The 21,948-nt window shown below is 34.1% G+C and overlaps 3 protein-coding genes across 9 annotated transcripts; 1 reads left to right on the plus strand and 2 right to left on the minus strand.

The window, feature by feature from the left end:
- Nucleotides 1–468: 468 nt before the first annotated feature.
- On the minus strand, nucleotides 469–15,293 carry LOC108001033 (apyrase). Of its 7 annotated transcripts, none has more exons than XM_028668280.2 (13): nucleotides 10,189–10,309; nucleotides 6,502–6,569; nucleotides 5,153–5,373; nucleotides 3,658–3,883; nucleotides 3,000–3,116; nucleotides 2,701–2,781; nucleotides 2,123–2,324; nucleotides 1,938–2,043; nucleotides 1,777–1,871; nucleotides 1,536–1,690; nucleotides 1,264–1,449; nucleotides 901–989; nucleotides 469–826 (listed from the first exon to the last, which is right to left on the minus strand). In XM_028668280.2, exons 3-13 carry the CDS (start codon nucleotides 5,305–5,307, stop codon nucleotides 577–579), a joined length of 1,662 nt encoding a protein of 553 aa, XP_028524081.1. In that variant the 5' UTR covers nucleotides 5,308–5,373; nucleotides 6,502–6,569; nucleotides 10,189–10,309; the 3' UTR covers nucleotides 469–576. The 7 variants fall into 7 exon arrangements, with proteins under 7 accessions (XP_028524081.1, XP_061940746.1, XP_061940750.1 ...); XM_062084762.1 differs by lacking the exon at nucleotides 10,189–10,309 and adding an exon at nucleotides 7,624–7,750; XM_062084766.1 differs by lacking the exons at nucleotides 6,502–6,569; nucleotides 10,189–10,309 and adding an exon at nucleotides 15,272–15,293.
- Nucleotides 12,793–17,902, plus strand: LOC108001036 (protein 5NUC). Its single transcript, XM_062084761.1, has 6 exons — nucleotides 12,793–12,929; nucleotides 14,142–14,373; nucleotides 14,655–15,254; nucleotides 16,567–17,004; nucleotides 17,139–17,328; nucleotides 17,453–17,902. The coding sequence occupies exons 1-6, from the start codon at nucleotides 12,799–12,801 to the stop codon at nucleotides 17,641–17,643; spliced, it is 1,782 nt and encodes a 593-aa protein (XP_061940745.1). The 5' UTR covers nucleotides 12,793–12,798; the 3' UTR covers nucleotides 17,644–17,902.
- A 37-nt stretch (nucleotides 17,903–17,939) lies between these two features.
- On the minus strand, nucleotides 17,940–21,947 carry LOC108001037 (SET and MYND domain-containing protein 4). Its single transcript, XM_017061844.3, has 5 exons — nucleotides 19,435–21,947; nucleotides 19,086–19,366; nucleotides 18,781–18,939; nucleotides 18,513–18,656; nucleotides 17,940–18,433 (listed from the first exon to the last, which is right to left on the minus strand). Exons 1-5 carry the CDS (start codon nucleotides 20,492–20,494, stop codon nucleotides 18,188–18,190), a joined length of 1,890 nt encoding a protein of 629 aa, XP_016917333.1. The 5' UTR covers nucleotides 20,495–21,947; the 3' UTR covers nucleotides 17,940–18,187.
- Between the last annotated feature and the right edge of the window lies 1 nt (nucleotide 21,948).

A 21,948-nucleotide genomic window follows, 5' to 3' on the forward strand; every position in this document is an offset into this window, starting at 1 on the left:
TTCGTGAAATTGAACGTGAACCGAGTCATGAACAATGATGTAACGATAATATAACGTGGTTTAGGAGTTCAGAGGGAATTTTAACTCTGCTTTAGAATCCTAGCTCGGGGGGAGATTAATTCGAAAAGAATTGGGAGGAGTGGAAAGGACTGGAGGAAATTGAAAGGTGGATGGCGAATTTTGATGAAAAAAAGACAGAGAGAGAGAGGGAGAAAAAGAAAAAGGAGGAGAGTTCTCGCGGCATCTACAAAGTTGTTCACGTGGAGGGGCGGACGAACAGCTGTTATTTCACCTGTTCGATATATTATTTAAATGCTTCACCTGCCGCGATGTCCAGATACCGCGAGATAAGCGGCCAAACGTTTCCTGCTTTCACAAAGATACCGCGTATCGCTTCAAACTTTTTGCCGAGGACGAGCAAAATTTGTCGAGGATGAGACGAAACAAACGTAACGACAAAACGCAAAATTATGAAACGCACGGTACATTTTATTTCGATAAATCTCGATTAATCTCAAAGTTTTTCTTAAAAATTAAGCGCGATGTATAATTAATCTAATCTGTTTCAGTCATTAATCATTTCTCGTTGGGATCATTTTCGTTTAAAAAGATCGCCCGACGATCCTCCCCGACTAGTATCGGGCTGACCTTCTTCATGTATTTGGCCAATTGTTCCCAGTCCAAGTGTCCGACCTCGTGATTCCTTCCGCAGCTTTTGAACAGAACGAATCCATCCCCTGCTCCGACAAGAAACGTTGGCACCACGATTCTGTACCATTCGTCCTGTTTCAAGTCTTCGAATTTCGGCACCTCGCAAGCTCGACATCTGGAAAAATGAAACGAATCGAGCGATACGATTGATAACAAACGATGCATTCAAATTTGAAGTTGGCCAACTACCTTATTTTAACCTCTTTCACGATTTTGGAACTACCGGTGTAAATCACTTTTAAACCCGACCACGCCAACTTTTCCTTCATGTTCAAGATCTGAAATAAGAAATTCGTTATCGATCAAAGTCCATTAGTTGGAATACTTGGCCGTTGGAGGAACGAGAGCGAAGAGAAGAGAGCCCCTAACGCATGGCAACACCTGTTACACGCCTGTATATAGAGAAGCGCGCAGAGAGAAACGAGCGGACAAGAAAAACTCGGTCGTATCTTTGCGCGAAAAGCGATTTCTTTAAATAATTCCCTCCCGTCCCCATTATCCGTGATGCGAAATTAATTTTTTCCCCGAATTTTTGACACAATTTTGACATACCTGCAAGATGCAGCTGCCATTTAACTCGAGAATGTCCCACGTGTTCTCGAAAGGTTGAGCCATCAACAGATCGGAATACGTAATGTATCCGCCCGCCGAGTCGATGGGAATGCGTATCCCTCCGGTATTCATAACGCCGACCGCGGCATAAGTCCAAACGGTTTCATTCTCCGCTTTCTCCACGTACTACGAAAGCAAAGCAGCGACGAAATTTATTTAGGAAACATAAAAACCATTTGATTTACGTCGATCGAATGGGAAAGGGAACGTACCGAATCTACCATAGCGTCCGTGATCAAATTTCCAAAGTTGCACTCCTTCTTCCAGCATTCGTTGTCCAGATACACCCTAGATTTAGCTATCTTCACGTTCGCTTGCTCGTCCACGACCACCTTCCACGGTTCCAAAGCCTTCACGATCTCGGGATCTGCCAGATATTTCCGTGAAAAATTAACCCCGCGATTTAAATATGGAAATATTAATCGAAGGGAGGGAGGGTTGCTTTTCATTCACCTTGCTCGATCGATTTGTCGAGGAGAATCGGATTTCCGTCCCAATCGACCACCTCTCCTTTCCCGTCGAACCACACCGTCAAGTTTCCCAAGTATCTGTAGACAGAGAACAGAGGAGAAAAGTGACGATATCGAGGACAAGGGAGAAGAAGAGTTACCAACTTCGTGAACGCTGCGGCTTGAACGATCAACACGGTTCTGTTGCTCCCCTCCTGGACCACCTCCACCGGATATTTGTCCGCGGGTTTATCGATGAAGGGGGGTGGTCCTGAAAAAAGTGATTGCTTCACACCGTTCCCTTTCATCTTTCACTTTTCCTCTTCTAAAAAATTAAAAAAATATATCACCGGTGTAAAGAAAGGTATGGGAGTGACCGCCGACAACGAGGTCGATTAAAGGACACTTGGCGGCCATTATCCTGTCCACGTCCAGGCCGCAGTGGCTCAAAACGATGATAATATCGACCCCTTGGGATTTCAATCTCTCCGCCTCCTCGTTCACCGTTTCCACCTCGTCCAGAAACTTTAATTTCCCGGTAGTGGCGATTTTCTGTTGTGTATATAACTTTCAACGATTATGGAACGATTATGTTAATCGCCGTTCCGGTTAAATCTTCGTAATCGCGATTCGTTTTGGCGATTCGATCAATCCTGCCGCTTCTTCGACGAAACAACGTTCAATATCGATGTATCGGTGATCGAAACGCGTAATTCTAGTGAGAAATATGTTGATCTTCCTTGTGCAGGTGACGTTTGTAAGAAAGAAAGAAAGAAAGGAGGAGTGGAATGGGGAGGAAAAATATGTTGGCACGGATCGAATTTATTATTCCATTGTCGTCGTATTTTTGGATTACGAAGATTTGAACGAGGAACACGATATTGGAACGAGAGATTGGAAAGAAAGACTGAAATAAAGGTGTACCAACGTTTGTGGTCGATAGAATAACGCCGATCACCCCGATCTTCGTCCCATTTCTCTCGATGATCGTGCTGTTCTTGTACAGGCCCTGAGGATCGAACGATACTCGTGGTCAGTGGCGGGCAAAATTTAATAAATCGAATACTTTAATTCATTGTTCAACACGCAATAATAATCGGAAATAATTTTAATCGAAAAACGGTCGATTAGCTGTAATTTTCATTTCGAAATTTTTAATTATTTCTCCAATACTTGGGCCAGTGCCCGACTCGTAAAAAAAAAACTTTTCAGAGAGAAGGGGTTAACCTGCATCGTTGGTTCCTCGGTCGCGTCGATATTGGTCACCACCACGGGTGCCTTGACCATTTTCAAAAATGGAACCACACCCTCCACGTCATTGTCGAATTCGTGGTTCCCTAAAGTCTGGAAAAAAGAAAAGAAACAAATTACCATAATATCAACGGTATCTCTACGCGGACAGATAATTAAAAAAAATTATCAATCTCTGTCCCCTTTCTTTGACGAATTATCACTTATTATCTTTCCCCAAGATATCGTTATCGTAATTAACGCAATCGATGTATCGTTTTTCGAAACGAGATCGTCCTTCTTCTCCCCTTTCATCGATTGCCTCCACGTAAATCCCATCCCTTTATCTCGCGTGCTTACGATGGCATCTTTATGATGGAGATCGATTTAATTCTCCATCGAAATCTTCTCCTCTCTCTCTCTCTCTCATTCACTCGCTCGCTCACTTTATCGATTGAAATTCGGATGGAATCTCATTCGGATCGAGAACGAGGCGAGCGATCGTACGAAACGATCGATTGTTAACTCGTTGACCCAATTGAAGCTCAACGAGGTTGATAGAGCAGCGGAAAGAATTCTCTATTCTGTTTTTCTTCTTTTTTCTCTCCTTCGATTATCCACATATATATATATATATATAGATCGTAATTTTTACCATCGCGTCGTGGGGCAGCATGTTCATGAACGTAGCAGTCACGTTCCAACGATAAACGGTGTACCACAGAGTCCCCTGATAATGGTCCCCAGCATTGAGGAAGATCGCGTTCGGCCTCTCCTTCAACAACCGATTCACAGCCGTGGAAATTCTCGCTATTCCACCTACGCAACTCGTTTCCTCCCCCTCTTGACACGTTCCGGATCGGGGATTGGTTTGCTCGAACCTGGAAAAAGGGAGAATAATTTTCGAAACGAAGAATCAATCTACCATCCGCCATCTATTCTTTCAACAGATCCACCGATCGTTTTCGATCGGATATTGTTATCGAATATATATATATAGATAGCGCGTGCAGGGAATGGAAATTTTGTCAGAGCCGGTTAATAAGAGGATTGAGCAACAACTCAATGGGGGAAAAAAGGAACACGGTAGAAGAAACGGAGAAGACGATTGACCCGAATCATCGCGTCCCTGACCCTGAGATTTCACTTGGCAGGACCTTGGAATCGAATGGCGCATGCCACGCTTTCCGATTCGATTGTTCTGTTTACGTAACCGATCGTTACGTCTCTCTCTCTCTTTCTCTCTCTTTCTTTCTCTTTTTTTACGATTAATTCCTCGAATCGCATCCAGAAAATCTCAAAATCTCGCTAATTCTCGCGATCAACGCTCGGATCTGTCGGATTATTTATTCACGAAAAATTATGGATTTAATTAAGAAAAGGAGGGGAAAAAAAATACGCAAACGTGACGATCCCGTTTAAAGATAATAGGAGATAATTTCTTTCACTTTCATCACTTGAATAGATCGATCAGAAGATAGATTGAGAATTAATTGGATCGATTTCAATTGGTTATCGATTAATCACGCGAATATTATAAATTAATTAAAAAAAATCACTCTTTCACTTTATTAGATTGGATCTTTTTTATTTTATTAGAAGAGTTTCCTTTTTGAAAATATTAGGAGAAATTTTGTAAAAGATAGAATTTTTAATTTTCGGCTGAGAGGATTAATCGATTCAACATTTCTTTGAATAGAATCGATGCGAGATTAATAAAGATTATTCATAAGATTATTTACTAAATTCATTAAAAAAAATTAATCTTTCGCGCGTAGCAAGAATTTATCGAATTTATTCGAAAAATGCGAATATTCCCAACAATCCACATACAGAATCGATACGATATTTCGAACCTCGTCAATATAACATTTATTTTTTTAATCAGACCTACATTTTTAAATAAATCAATCTTCGTTCTTTTCGATTCATGTACTTCTACACACTGCTGATAACAACGTCTTGCAATTCGCCAATTTAATTTAACGATGGATCGACCCTCTTACTTCGTATCTCGTCACTTTTTCTTAACGAGAAAGAAGTTTACAATCTGTCCAACAATTTAGATGGATAACGCATTGGAACATTCGATACAGCATTTGCCGCATTTAAAAAGTTAAACATTTCGATGAGCCTCGATACTTTCTCACCTTGCGTGGAAATCGTTCAGATGTATCACCGACAACTCGAATAAATCCGATCGTCCCGGATAATGCAGTCCTCTTCCGGTGGATCCGTGGCATATCGGGACGAGGAGCAACAAGGCCAAGAGCCGATAAATTCGGGCACCGTGGTTAGAATTCATCTGAAATTCGTGGCCAATCCTTTCCCTCGCGAATCACGTCTTTGAAATCTTTCTCTGGAAGAACACCTGTCGAAAAAAAAAAAAAGAGAAAAAAATAACGTTATCTTTTCCTTTTTTTTTTCTTCGTCATCAAAGATTTAATCGTGCCGTCGATTCTTAAAACTTTCGAGAATCGAAAGTTAAACGAATTCGTGGATTTTGTGTTATTACGATAAGAGATAGATGTTTCGAAAATTATTTTTTATTCATTTTTGTAAGATTATTCTAATTCTACGAGTCCATTTAAGAATCGATTTGTAAGAAAGATAGAAAAAATTTCGCAATTTTATCCGTTGACCTTTGGGAATAAAAGAGGGACAGTGAAACATGGGATTGATCGGGTGTATGAAAGGAGTTATTCGCCGAATTTCTCTTTGCATCTCGACATTCTCCCGAAAAGAAAAAAAAAAAGAAGGAAACAGAGGTCAAAGCATTCGTTTATTCACGTGAATCATGAATTATTTCTAGCACAATAGACCAGATTATGAGACAAAACGGACAAACATGCTACTCTTCCAGATCTTCCTTCCCGTTCTCGAAAACAACGAAAACGTTTTTCTCCAATGGACGATTAAGCGGGCAGGGGGAAAAAAAAGAAGCTAATCGCGATATCGTTATCGTCTCCCCCCTCTCTCTCTCTCTTTTTTCGCGACAAATTTATCAATCACCACTTGCGGAACTAATTTGTCGAATGGACAATTTAATGATTAATGATATCGAAAAAAAACAAAACTCGTATCCATCGCGCGTGAAAATGGTCTGATAAAGAAAAAAAAAAAAAAAAAATCGATTCGAAAAAAAGAAGTGCCAATTGTTTATCGAACACGTCGTTACGAACGTTCGTTAAACAACAGGTGTATAAATATTTAAAACGGGAATGCATAAATTTTACGGATATCGTAATTCTTGAATCGCCACGAGAGAGAGAGAGAGAGAGAGAAGGAAGAAGAAACTCGTGACGAAAGAACGGAAAAAACAAAAGTCACGGAAGGGAACGCGGAATAATTGATGGAGGGAGGGATCGAGGCGCGGGAGAATCTAATTTCGGGAAACAACCGCAATTACGCGCATAATCGGCCGATTTGGCGAAATGCGGTCATGATTAGTGGGCGAAATAATGATCGTGATTAATCGCAAATTTAACGCGTAACCCACCTGTCGCGAGCGGCCGCTCGTCGTCGACTGTCTGTCGAGAGGAAGCATCGCGTTTCATCTCCCCTTCTCTACGATCAGATAAATTTATTATCGGATTGAAATTCCTTATATAATAGGCGATAAAAAAAATAGAGGGAAATTTGTTGCAAACGGAAACATTATCGAAGAATTTGTTCGATATTTTTCTCGATGTAATGACGATTAAATCGATCCTAAATTTTTCCCATATTACGAGACGTTTAATTCTGTAAACTTCCAGTAAAATATTATTCGTGTTAAGGATATATTCGCGTTACTTTATGATTGAAATTCCTTATGTAATGGACGCGATAAAAATAGAGGGAAATTTGTTGCAACGGAAACATTGCATTGTCGAAGAATTTGATATTTTTCTCGACGATGGATGTAATGTTGATTGAATCGATAAATTTTTCCTCGCCGATATAGCACGTTTAATTCACGTAAACTTCGAGTAAATATTATTCGTCTTAAGGATATATTCGCGTTACTTTATGTCAGATTGAAATTCCTTATGTAATGGACGCGATAAAAATAGAGGGAAATCGGTGGGAACTTTGTTGCAACGGAGAAACATTCTCGAAGAATTTGACGTTTGATATATTTTTCTTGACGATCGAAATCCGAAAGATCGAATGTCGATTTTAAATTTTTCCTTATCAATAACGACACGTTCAATTCTTCAACGCGGGTTAACTGTTACTCGTGCTAAGAATATGTTCGTGTTACTTTATCGAGATAAACAAATTTTTGATAACAAATCGTCGAAAATCACGCGTGTTTTTTGTGAACGAACGAATAATAATCAGATAACGTTAATAAGAATCCGGTGAGAGAGGATAATTTCTGAACAAGTTGAGAAAAGAGAAGATGCATCGTAAAGGTTCGAATTGTGCTGTGTGTCCTTGGTTCGAATCGAAACGAGAGACCGAGGAAGCTTTTCGAGGAAGGCCTTTGTCGAGGATGGATCACAATAGAAAAACCGTTTAAAGGGGAGAGGGGGGTGGAGGCGATTTGTATAAATTTGAGGGTTGGTCGGGCAAAAATGATTTTAGGACAAAGGAGGCATTTAACTCAGGTTCTTCGCTTTAGGATTCTTGTTACCTGACTCAGTTTCTCGTTGTCCTTCGAACGAGTAACATCTCTTGCATCGAGAGTCAAGAGCAGTGAAACGCGACCTTGTGCGAGTCTCGTCCTTGATCCTATACATCGATCGGAACCTTGTACGTATCACTTCGTCCAATTGTTAAAACAAAATTAATTATTTCGATCGAACAAGTCGGAATGAAGTAGATGACTCCTCGAATTAATATCCAAAGCGCAATCGGTTTTAATTGATGGATAATGGTTGAAAAACTCGTTTAAAATTCCTCGCGAACGCGTGTCATGTATACATCGATACATCGATCTCATATACATATTTTACCATCCAAGTCAATAATAGGAAAATAAAGCGAATATTTCTAATTGCTTAGTACGATGTAATCGATTCGCAAATTAACATTCGAGCGCAATCGGTATAATTGATGGGTTGAAAAACTCGTTTAAAATTCCTCGTACCTGCTTTTCCCCTATAGAAAGTGGTTACACGTTCGAAGAAACTGCAACATTATTCCCAGAATCCGCTTCGCAAATAAAAAAAAAAAAAAGAAAAAAAGATATAATTCCGGGCACAAGAGAGAAATAGTTGATAGAACAGCCATCGATAAATTGTATCGGTCGAGAATCTCTCTCTCTCTCTCTCTGCCGATGCAACGGCGTGTATTACGAAATCGTGGTTAATTAACGAGTTAACAAACTTTGCAACATCCCGCTAAAACGATTGCAAAATCGTTTGTTCGGTGAAATTGCGTTTTCTCCCGGTGTTGAAATTAAAATCGATATTGTTGCGCGTCTATACGCGCAGCACGCGTATTATGCATATTACTTACAAGAGGGGGGGAGCGAGAGGAGTAGAAATTGAAAAATAAAAGTGTTTTCACGCGTTGCTCGTGGAAATACATAAATAAATAATTGTAACGCATTCACGACTCTTTTTACGATTCCGTTTTATTAACCGATAAGAATATAATCACAATTTTTTTACGATCGTCACCGTTATCGTTCCTATTACGCACTTGTCGAAGCGTAATTTTTCTATTCTTCCATTCATTCGAATCTTCGTCTCCCTGAAAAGATCCTCTCCCTGAGAAAAAAATATTGGATTGCCTCTATCGACGCGTCACGATTCTCTCCCTCGAGAGAGAAAGAGATAGAGAGATATTATTGGTCGAAATTTGTTAACGAATAATGCTCTCCGGTTTTCAGCGTGACAACGAGAAGCGTGGTAACGAGAAAAGGATACACAGGCCGCCAACAGACGTCGCTAGGCGACGCTAGGGCGTCCTGGCGCATTGACAAGATTATTCTATATTCTTAGTCCCGTGTGTCGCTTAATAAAGCCGCGACTGTGATCGAGTAACGATCCGTAAGACGAATCGTGGAACATCTTCGTTTGCCGGAAGATGAGCGCATTGTATTCCCCTTGGACTGTGTATCGCGATAACGTGTCATTTATGTCGTTATATCGTGTCATTAGAGTGAAACGTTACGTAAAAAACGATATCCCTCGCCTCGTCCCTTTATCGTTCTCGTGAAACCATGTGAAACGAAACGAGTGGAAGCCGCTCGCTCGCTCGCTCGCTCGCACCGAGATAAAGAATCCGAGAGAAAACGTGTTCACGATGAAGCGTGAAATTTGTCGATGAATCGTTTCAACTATTTTTCCTTCTCTTCTCTACTATTTCCCTCGCGGTTTGTTTATCGAGTTTGATCGATGATTTGATAACGCGTTATCGACATAAGATAAAAACGTGTTCGTTGTTTAGACATTGTAGAGACGAGATAAAACGAGGTTAACAATTAAACGAGTTTCTTTCAAGATTAATCAGCGGAAAGAGGCGAAGAAAGAGGCGCGATTCGTTCTTCTGATAAAGCGAGGATTAATTATTGATTAAACGTGTAATTATTTTTTTCCCCTCGGATCGCGTATCGAATGAAACGAGACGAAATCGACCCACGAATCGTTCAAGATCGTGCCGATAACTTTACTTTGCTTAAAATTAATCTTTTCTTATTTTCTCGTCAAGGCAACGAAAATAAATAGTCTCGAAATCTCTTTCGATCGATTTATTTCGCTTTCTATTTTTATTTGCGAAGTACAGTACGTACATATACCGTGAAACGTTACATAGTTGACGATCGCGTCACGCTCACGAGGTAACCCTCGACACAATCGCGTTCCCGTTATATTTAGCTCTTAAAAATGGATAATAAAAAGACAATTCGAATCTCGTATCATCGATCCAACAGCTTCGATTGCCATTGAACTTGAAAGGCAGCAGCAGCAACCCAAATCAACTTGCCAAAAACCTTTATACACACACATATATATAATATATAATATATATATATATATATATACATATATATATATATATATATATACATATACATATGTGTATACACATATATATATAAAATATATCGAATAGCGACACTGCAGGTGAAAAAAAGAGATCTCAATCTCTCGACGATGAAAAAATACTCTCGAACGTCTCTTTCTCGATCGGATCTGCATGCAAGCGAATCTCTGCGCGTTCCCCGAGGGGGGAAACCACGTGTACTTACTCGCTCCCGTTCCACCGTAATAAAAGTCGACCACCGCTCACGATCTCGACCGGTCCGCACCGAAATCCGCACTGTTGGGGGACAAACGGAGGCGGCCCGAGCTTTTCGGTCGACGATCGAGCGTTCAGTCGACGTTGATCGCTCGGCAAAATCGGGCGGAAACGTGGTCCGTTGTGCAGAGCGTTATAGGCTAGCCGTGTTGTCGTGTGATCGTGCGTTGTGCAATCGGCGGATACAGTACACATCGCCGAGGATCGACCGGTGAGTGATTGGCACCGGGATCCTTCTAGTTTCCTAGCCGCCGATTATTTTTGGAACGGAGAGGAATCGGTTCTCGGCTTTTGAATTCTTTCTCTCTCTCTCTCTTCACGCTCCGAGTTACAAGATTCGCGCGCTTCTCCGGATCTCCACTCGCTCCTCCGTTCAGATCCTTTGAACGCTCGAATCGAACGACTCGATCGATGAGATTATGTTTCGAGATGATTGGAAAATCTTTTTTTTGGGAGGGGAAGGAAGAGTTTTTTGGGGAATGAATGAACGAACGAATGAACGTGGATGGCAGGTGGATATATTTCATAGATTACGGTAAATTCGATCGAGGAGGAAAATGAAAAATTAAGTGAAAATAAGAGTCCGGTTGGAACGAGTAATACGTGTTTCTTTTTTTTTTTTTTTTTTTAATTACGATATCTATGCAAAACTCAAGGATAAAAATATTAAAAATATCTTAATTATTCGCCAATTTCGAGTGTTCAAAGAGATATGATCGCGATAATCGATTTCGATTTCCAATTATTTTTTTTTACCGTTTCTCGACCGGTATAATCTATCGCGCTAATCCATCGTCAATATTTTTAACGGTAGACCGTTTCAATTTATCGTACCTGAGATTCTTATCGTGCGTATCGTGGTTTTAATGTCTTGTTGTTAGTTGCAGTTGCACACTCAGCTCATCAGTAAGCATTAAGAATACAAAGTATGAAGTCGTTTTATAGTCGAAGAATTTCGAATCGAAAAAAAAAAAGAAATATGAATCCTTTCCTTCGAGGATTTTGTCTCTCGAAAAGGAATTCTTCTTCTTTTTCTTTCCCGGAGAGTGTAACGCAACTACCATTACACGATTAATAATCGCAATAATCTATAATTCTCTCTTCAGCTTTCCCAAAATATATTTTGATGAACGAAAATTATTAAACGGCAAAGCTTTTACTCGTATCAGAAACCAGTTTCCAACGAGCTAGTATGAAAAAATAGATGACGTAAAAAAAGATAGACTCTTTTTCGCGTTCAAAGATATCAGGTAATACGAGGTATTACCGTTTCAGAGCACGCACGTTGCATTCATTTGAATAATTTATAAATCTTTATAAATGATACTTTTTTCCCGAATCAATCGAATAATTTGTAAAAGAAAAAAAAAGAAGAAGAAAGAAAAAGAAAAGAACCGCCTTTCCCAATTCATGCTTCTTTCAAATGACAAATTCTTTTTTTTTTTTTTGCGAATTATTATACTGGGTACTGTGTACGGATGCAACGAAAAATTTTCGCTGACTCGATCCAATCGATAAAAAGAAAAAAAAAATCGAAACACATAGAACAAATTTTTACAAAATTTCACGGAAAAATTTGTTTAAGCGTAATAATTACCAGCTTCGTCAGTGACACGTAACACTTACGAGTTCATGTTACGAGAAAAGACATTGGAGATAAATTCGGCCAAGTTATGTTGTTATGAAGTTTAAATATCCGTTAAATAATTTGAAGGGAAACGAACGAAAAAACGCGATTATTAATTATTTATCGGAACTCTGCTATTTAAAATATTTAATAAATGTAACGTAATAATTTAACGTAATCGCGCAGTAGTATTTAATTATTGCTTCGTCCTTCGCTTTGATCCATATAAATCGTTCTCTTTTTTTTTTTTTCTATCTCGTTTCACGATATCTATTGATCCATCGATAATCTATCGTTCATCACGATATATTCTCTCCCTCCCAATATGTTCTTTCGAATGCTTCTTTCGAAATTCGAAGGAAATACGATTTGGAGATTTCGAAAGATTCGTTAATCGATCACGTAAAGATTTTTCTCCTTGCACACGGGGGGAGGAGGAGGGGAAGGGGCAACACCCTTCTTCGCGCTCGCTCCCTTCTTTTCAAGGGGGCAGGAATCGTTCCTCTGAAAGCGCGGAGCGTTTCGTTTACAATAACAAAAATCAACGAGGTGGAAAAAGTCGCGGCGAATGGTCGCGGCAATTTATTTTCCTTCTTATTCAACGGAAAATTTCCAAGGGCGAAAATCCTTCCTTGAAATCTATCGATCCGCGAAATTAACACGTTTCTTTGTCTTTTAGAACCAAGTTTAAAAAAAAAAAAAAAAGGAGTATAAATAATAATAATAATAATCGTGGATGAAAATCGGACAAGGTCAATCGATGAAGGTTAAACTACTTTGACTTTTTTCTATTCTCTTTTTTTTTTCTTTTTTCTTTTCTGCTTCTGATAGCCGCACAACATCGAGGCCGCATGTCTCGTTATCTTTGAAACAACGAGATAGCAGCGTGAAATTGGACAAAAGTGCAGGCGAAAAGTGAACAACTAGGGGAAAATGATGATGGTTATTTGGATAGTGTTCTCCACCCTCTTGGCGTTCTCCAACGAGGTCCTGGCCAATCCTGTCCCCGAGAAGAGCGGCGGGCTCACCCTCAGAATCATTCACACGAATGATATGCATTCGAGGTAAAAAAGATTTTTTTTTTTTTTATATCCTCTCTTTTCCTCTTCTCCCTTCTTGGGAAGAAGAGGGGAAAATAATTATAATTATATATCGCCACGGGAGTGGATTTTTCTGTCTGTGTGAATTTTTGTATAAATCTTTAAGAAAAAAAAGAAAAGGGAAGGAAGAAAGATAAAGACAGAGCAATTTTATCACGATTAATCGATCCCGACTCAATGTCGATCCAAACAATGGGAAGATAAAAGAGGAAATATTCGCAAAGATTTCGATTCTCGGCATTCGCATTACGCGCAAACAAGCATATTCCTATTTCTATTACTCTACCTCTCCATTGTTCCACCTTTATCTTCCTATTATTTTTGATTTTTATCAAATTTCTATTATACAAATCCCATTAAAAATTCTTAACGAACGTGCAATTAAAAAAAAAAAAATCCACTCCTAATCTGTAATGTAACATGTTCGTTTTGCTTTATTTATTAAGAAAATATTTAATCAAATGGAGAAAATGCATCGTGTACGCTTAATTCGTACATTGTCCCGCTGTTTATCTTCAACACGTGTATTGTTTCATTTAAATATTTAATCAGTTGAAATATCAATGACACGCGATCACATTCTACACTAATTGCAAACAGTCTAATGATAATTAACATTAACCGTCGGCCGATTTTAATCGTTAATTTTCAACCGCTGATCGAATACTCTATGAATTGCAAGTAAGGCATTGTTGCTCGCTTTTCAATTTTCTTTTCTTCTTCTCCCTTCTTTCTTTCCTTCTTCTTTTTTTTTTTTTTTTTATACAGCACACGCAATAATAGCTCCACGATTTCGTTCACGCGATAGATACGTAAATACGTATAAATACGTATTTTTTTTTTTTCCATTCTCTTTTAAAGAACTCAACAACGCGTTACGTCCAATGCCAAGCTAATTTGTTTATCGATTCACCGACAAACATACGCACGATAATGAAAATGTCAAGTATAACATGATCTTTTAATTTGTTCCTCACTTACGAAGAAAACACGCATAACACGAGAATTTAATAAAAAAAACGATTATTATTATTATTGTTCGCGAAGGATAAAGAAAGATCGAGATCGCGAATCCACTCTTTTATGATTCCATCATTATATATATATAATTACATGTCCATTCATCGATGCACAAAAAAGAAACGATTGAAGAAACGATCGCGTGGATATTCACAGATTCGAGCAGACGTCGAAATTGTCGGGCGTTTGCTCGGCGAAAGAGGCGAAGGAGAAGAAATGCTACGGAGGATTTGCCAGGTTGGCGACATTGATCCGGCAAGCGCGAAAATCGGCTGTCCCCTGCCTCTTCTTAAACGCTGGGGATACGTATCAAGGATCCATCTGGTACAATGTGTACAAATGGAAGATAGTGGCCAAGTTCATGAATCTTTTGGCTCCAAACGCCACGGTACGGTGTTAAGATCAATCCTTCCTCCTTAGGTTCGATCCTTGGATCGAAATTATATTATATCTTTTTCATTCATCCGCCGGATTCGTTTCTTAACCCAATAATAATTAAAATTCGAAGGAGCGGTTGATGCAAACTGTTGGAATGATAAAATTAAGACGCTTTGATTGAATTATTTCTTTTTTCTTTTTTTTTTTTTTAGAATAATCATACGAAATTATCGTCTTAATTTATATAAATAACGATATCCCGTTTCCCTTTCTGTTGATTACTAATTACAGAGCTTAGGGAATCACGAGTTCGACGATGGCGTGGACGGTCTGATACCGTTCATCCAGAACGCCACGTTCCCAATTGTGACTTCCAATCTAAATTTAAGCAAGCAACCAAACTTGGCCGCCACGAAGTTGTTGAATAGCACGATACTGACCGTGAACGGAGTAAAGATCGGTATAATCGGTTATCTGACGCCTGACACAAGGATAATATCTAGAACGGACAACGTCATGTTCCTGGACGAGGTGCAGAGCATACGAAGAGAGGCAAAGGAATTGAAACACAAGGGTGTGAATATATTGATCGCCGTTGGACATTCTGGGTTCAAAACGGATAAAAGGATCGCTCGGGAAGTGGAGGATATCGATATAGTGATCGGTGGACACACCAACACTTTCCTTTACAGCGGGAAACAACCGGATAGGGAAATACCGGAAGGGCTTTATCCAACAGAAATAACGCAGAAAAGCGGGAGAAAAGTCTATGTGGTTCAAGCTTTCGCTTACACTAAATATCTTGGCAATTTTACGGTAACTTTCAATGATAAGGGAGAAGTAAGCAATATTAGTGGCAATCCTATTCTCGTGGACAGTAGCATCGAGCAGGTGAGCGTTTAACTTACTCGTCTACTATTTTGATCCCTCCCCTTATCCTCCTCGAGAGATTTATCACAATTTATAGAATAGCTTCCCTTGCGTGGAAAACTTCTTTTTCTATTATGTATCGATCGTCGACCTCGATCCTTATTGAGACAAAGTCTGAGAAGACTGCCGTTTTTGAGAAGGGGTTAATAATCGACGCTTGTATAATTGTATATTTTTAATTCCACGAGGAACTCTATATGAGACGATTGACTCAACGGTAATCAACATCACTCTAGTTGGAGAAATAATAAATATGCGCTGATCGATTATCTTGATATATTCGTGCACCGATCACCAGCTCGATTCGAGAAATTTGCTCCAAGTCGCGATATCATTGGTTATTTGAAAAACCGATCCTTCTATTGAACACGATCACGATATTGTGAAGAATATCTAATTGACACTTCGTTGTAAATACAGTCGTGGTCCGTGACATTGTGAAAGATCCAGTTCTCGTATTTCCACGCATTTGTAATACTACTTATCGTTAAGAAAATACATCAACGGTGACAAGCATCAGCTTCTACACATATACAAATATACACCAAAGAGCACTCGACACATGTATATATACGCTTAACAAACCCACTATTATAATATTATTGCGGATACGAACAAATTTATTTGACGATAAATTAGATAACGAGGACTATTGATTGTTATATCAAAAATATATTGATTCTAAATAATTAAGATTATTATTTATACAAATTATGATGAAAAATTGTTGCAATTATTTTTGTTGAATCGCGGGTTTTGAACGTTTCGTAAATTAATTGGTGATAATTCTCCAATTATATTTCTCCATCTTATCATATGTACTTATGTTTCTATATTTCCTACCTATCTTTTTGTTTTTTTTTTTTTTTTTTTTGATAATATCGATAAATTTTGATGATAAACTTTTGATCTGATATACATATATGCTATAATAAATTGAACATGGATAACAACAGAGAAGATTTATGAGATCAATATATATTAATTATTTATTTATATGAATTTGAATCGAAAATTAAAGAAATATTAATATAGGGAAGAATTAAATTCTTCCTAAAACATGATATCATAGATAAAATGTACGATAATTTATAAGTTAGTTCCACAATCTTATAATAGGAAAGGCTTTCTCTTAATAAATTTATTCAACGAGAAAAAATATTTTATATAAATTTTAATTATATGTATATAAATTTCATATAATATTTTTTTGCTTTTTATATTTTTTTATAATTGTATTAATAAATAGTTTCTTATTTTTGTTTCTTCATAGGCGGAGGATATTTTACACGAATTAGAACATATGAGAAAAAATGTTGATAATGTTAGCGAAGCAATAATTGGAAAAACTCGAGTTCTTCTCGAAGGAGATAGTAAAGTTTGTAGACAAAAAGAATGCAATCTAGGTAATTTGATTACAGATGCCATGATTGATTATAATGCTGGTGAATATGCAGATCAAAATAGTTGGACAGATGCTGCAATAGCTCTTCATAATAGTGGCAGTATTAGAACTTCTATCACAAGAGCTAATGACGATAAAGTTACAATGGGAGACATTCTTAGTGTGCTACCTTTCCAAAATACTATTGTAAAAGCTTCGTTAACTGGAGAAATGTTATTATCTGTATTAGAATGGAGTGTTTATAATCTGGAAAAGAATAATAGTGTTAATCTTGTTGGAGCATTTCTACAAATCTCTGGACTTCAGGTATTTAATTAAATATAACTAATAAATTTAATAAAATACACATGAATATGTCCATATTCACAAAAAATTATTAAAAGATCGGAAAACATAATATAATATTTATATTAATAATAAAAAACATTTAAAATATCTAGGTGATCTATGATTTATCTCAACCAAAAAATTCAAGGATAGTTTCGGTAAAAGTGTTGTGTGCATTTTGCAGTATTCCAACGTATAGTAAATTAGAAAAAAATCAAACTTATAATGTACTTCTGACTGATTTTATGCAAAGTGGTGGCGATGGATATTCTATGTTAAAGAATCTCCAAACTCAACCTCTTGGTTGGTATATTTATATATAAATTTTATCAAATAAAATTTTTTAATATTTATTATTTGCGATTTCATAAAATGTTTAACAAATATAATAATATAAATATAATAATAAAATATATTTTTTTTTTAGGTGCTACTGCAGCAGATATGTTAGTCGAATATTTGAAAAAACATAGTCCTGTGCATCCTGCTATTGAATGGAGAATTACTTACTTAAATGATCAAATTATGCATATATATAATAATAGTTCTAACAGCATATATCAGTTTATCAAATTAGCAATTTTATTACCAATAATTAGTTTGTTACTAGCAAGATAGATTCTATATGTAATACACACTGAGAAACCGACATTCAGTATTTTAAAACTTCATAATTTATACCCACATTTTATGTACGTTTTACCTTTCTCACTACCTCAAATATGATATGTATATTACAAACTATTTTGATGTTATCAGTAAAAATATCATAAATACTTAATTATTCGGTATATAATGAAAATACTTTAATTAATATTTTATATTTTGGATTTTTTGTCAATCGATATTTAATAAAAATAATAGAATACATATATCATATATATTGTTATAAACATTGAATACAGATTCAAATGTTAATATAGTAAATAAACATATTTATTATAAATATATTTATAATATAGTATATAAATATATAGTACAAATATTAATAAATTATTAAATATGTATAGAAATATTCTATTTAAAGAAAAAAAATAGCTTTAAATTTATATATATATATATATATATATATTTTATATATTAAATATATATATATATATATATATATATAAAACATATTATTAATTCTTTTTTTCTTTGTATAATTTTTATTGTATATTATTTAAAGATCAGGAATTTCGAATCGATTTCCATTCAAATCATAAACACGTTTCAAAGTTTCTACTACATTATTCATTTCCTCGCAAGGCATTGGCACTAAATCATATAATACTTCGATCATTTTTAACAAATCATCAATAATATGTTTATCCGATATATTTCCTTCTGTCGCAATATCGACATAATTATTGAATTTTCTTAATACATGATTAATTTTGTTTTCATCTTCTTTCTTCTTAATTAAACTCTATAAAAGAAATAGATTCTAAAAATAAATAATAGCAAGATAAAATTTTTTGAAATATTTTAATTATTAATTAATTTACTTTAAAAGATTTTAAGTTGTAATATAATGGCCAATCTTCTTGACATGCTAGACAATTACATTTAAAATAATATTGTTTCAAAAGTTCTTTTTGTCTCTCTTCTTTTGGAGTAATTGCATAATGTTGACCATAATTATCATATAACTTAAAAAAAAGAATATATCTTTTGTTACATTATATTAAATTAGTTCAATCATCTATTATTTATATTATATTTATATGCTAAAATTTCAATATATATATATTGAATATATATATATATATATACCTGTTCACCTTTTTTAATAGGATACATAACATAAATGATCATACAATTAGATCTTGAATGTCTTAAAATATTTGGATTACAGCTATGATTAATTAGACTAAAAAATGGCATAGCTGCAATACCACGTTCAACTGCGTCTAATCCACATTCTTCGGAGAACTAAAAATAATCATTATTAAAAAAATGATTAAGCATAAATTATTAAAAAAAAATTTTAAAAAAAATAAAAATTATAATTATCATTTATAAAAATAATTAAAATTAATTTCAAATTACATAATATTACATTTTTAACAAATACATACACTGTGAATGTTACTAGGAATCAATTGTTGATGTCTTAATATAAGACCACCAATAAATATAACATTATCATTTTTTATTAATACGGATAAATCTTTCTTTAATGGATTTCCAAACATATTACTACAAGTTGCCAGAAAATATAAAATAAAGCTTGCATCTAAAGATCTTCTAAAGAGATCTTGTACTGAACGTTTTTCAGTGTTAGTTATAAGACCTAACAAACTTCTATATTTATCACTAAGAAATATTCCATTTTTAGAAAAACCTTTTGTACGAGGATCTGTAAATATTATATTAATGTTATTGATACTAATATTAATTTTAATATGAAAATATATTATTATTTACCTTCACAACTATCAACTTCTTCTAATTCTTTTTTTAATTCTTGTATACTTGTAGCTTCTCTTACAGCTTGAATAGCAAGTCTCAAACTAAACAAATCTAATTTAACAAAATTCATTTTTAACATAGAAGGAAATATTGTACATTCAATATCATGATATTTTTTCCATTCCATAGCTTTACATTCTTCTGAACAATACATAGCATATGTACAATATTCACAAGGTATATTAGCCCAAGATACTTCTAAACAATTTGAGCAATGAGTATGTATATTATCAGGAGTTAAAATTAATGAATAAGGTTTTTCTATTGCAATTACTTCGCCAGGATTTATTTTACGGGTAGCCACAATATGTCTACCATATTTGTCATTATATTTTATTGTTATTGCATCAGAAGCACAAGGAACTTCAATATTATGAGTCTTTATTTTAGGAAGCGGTGCTTGTTTCATAAACTTTTCTTTTTTAAACTTTTGAGATGGTAACATATTTTTTATAGATTTTAATTTTTCATTTAATTTTTTTCTGTTATCTAAAGATATTTTTTCCAACCAATATTGTGCTTCTTTTATAGTATCTTCTATATTAGGATTTTTAAGTGCATTTAAACATTCAACTTTTCTTACATAAAGCTTAGCACGTAGATTATTTGGATATGCTAATGCTAATGTTCTATCTATATCTTGAATGCATAATTTATATTTATGTAATTTTATTAAAACAGCTGATCTATTAGCATATGCCAAAGCAAGTTGTTCAGATGGATAAGGAGCATAAGCTATGCTTTTAGTATATAGCTTTAATGCTTCTACACAAGTATAATTTTTCAATGGAGTTGAAATAAATAACTTATTACCCTGTTCTCTTAATTTTTCAGACTCTTTTGCATCCTTTTTATTATCGCATACTTGAGGAATTATATTATATTCTAACATAACATTAAGAGTAAACATTATACGGTCTTCATCTGTACGTAATGTTTTATACTTAAGAAACAAATCTTGATGTTTATTTGCAGCAATTATTTTTGCATTTAATGCATCTAATACTTTTTCCATTTTATTTTTTTTTTTAATATAATGTTTTATATAAAATTATAAATCTTTATATAAAATTAATATATAAAATATCTTTATAATAATATTAAATAAATAAATATTTCTGTTTAAATAAATATTAACATTTCTGTTTAAATATATCTGATGAAATTATTCTTATTCTGAGTAACTCCTTATATGTAATCCTTTTTTTATTAAAAATTATTATAATATCTTTGAATACTATTTAACAAACTACAGCTTCCCCTAAACTTAAACAGCTAATAAAAGAAATAAAATTGTAATTGTAAAAAATCAAATAAACATTTTTCTTTTTCCTATTAAGTTCAAATAAAATATCTAATACAACGGATATCTAATATAATATATTAAGATTTCCAACTTGATAATTTATTCAAATAAATAATGTCATTATTAATTAAATAAAATCATTTAATAAAAATTTACTTGAATAATAAATTAAAATTTTAATTAACTAATTAATGATATAAATATTATAACATGAAACAAAATATCAATTATTTTTATAGAAATACTTATAAAAATTTATCTTTATCGTTATTTTATCAATAATTCATTAAATATCATTAAAAATAATATAATTATATTTTTTAAATAACAAATATTTTAATAAGATATTTATTCAATGGTTTATGATATAATCGTAAAGTTTTATGATGATCTTTTCTTTTGTTTTTTTTTTCAACTAACAAAATGGAGTTTATAGTATAGATATATATATATACAGAAATTTTATTTTATAATACGATATATAAAATAATATAGGTATATACATAAAATATATATATTTTTTATACATTTTGTTTTTATTATTTTATTATTAAAAATTAATTCAATATACAAGGATACAATAAATATAATAGGAAATGTTTTCTATAAAAAAATTCTAAATATAATTTTTGATAAGATTACCATCAGAGTTTAAGTATAAATTATATTATAAATTATGAACAACAAAAATAAGAATAAAACAATCTATAAGAAATGTATATATAACTGAAAATATTCAAAAATAAAAATATGATAAAAAAATCAATAAAAATAATATTTATTTATAATTTTACATAATTATGATTAAATCTTAAACCTTAAATAAAATATAAAATATTTTGTTTTTTTCATACAATAAATTAACACTAAATTATCTAAAAATATTGTAATATTGGCACTACTGTTAAAATAGATGATATAATTGAAACAAATTAACTATCTTCGAATATATTTTTTAGTTGTTTTTATATTATTAAATAAGATAATGAATAATATCAACAATTAATATTAATATTAATACATTAAAATATTAAAAGTAAAATTTGGACAAATAAATTGATTTTAACTATAATATATATTTATATATTATCTCCATTACACTAGGAATTTTCTTTAAGAAGGTATCACTGATGATAATAATTCTTACCTTCGGTTAATATCTG

This window comes from Apis cerana, linkage group LG14 (assembly GCF_029169275.1).
Source record: "Apis cerana isolate GH-2021 linkage group LG14, AcerK_1.0, whole genome shotgun sequence".
NCBI classification, from domain to species: Eukaryota; Metazoa; Arthropoda; class Insecta; order Hymenoptera; family Apidae; genus Apis; species Apis cerana.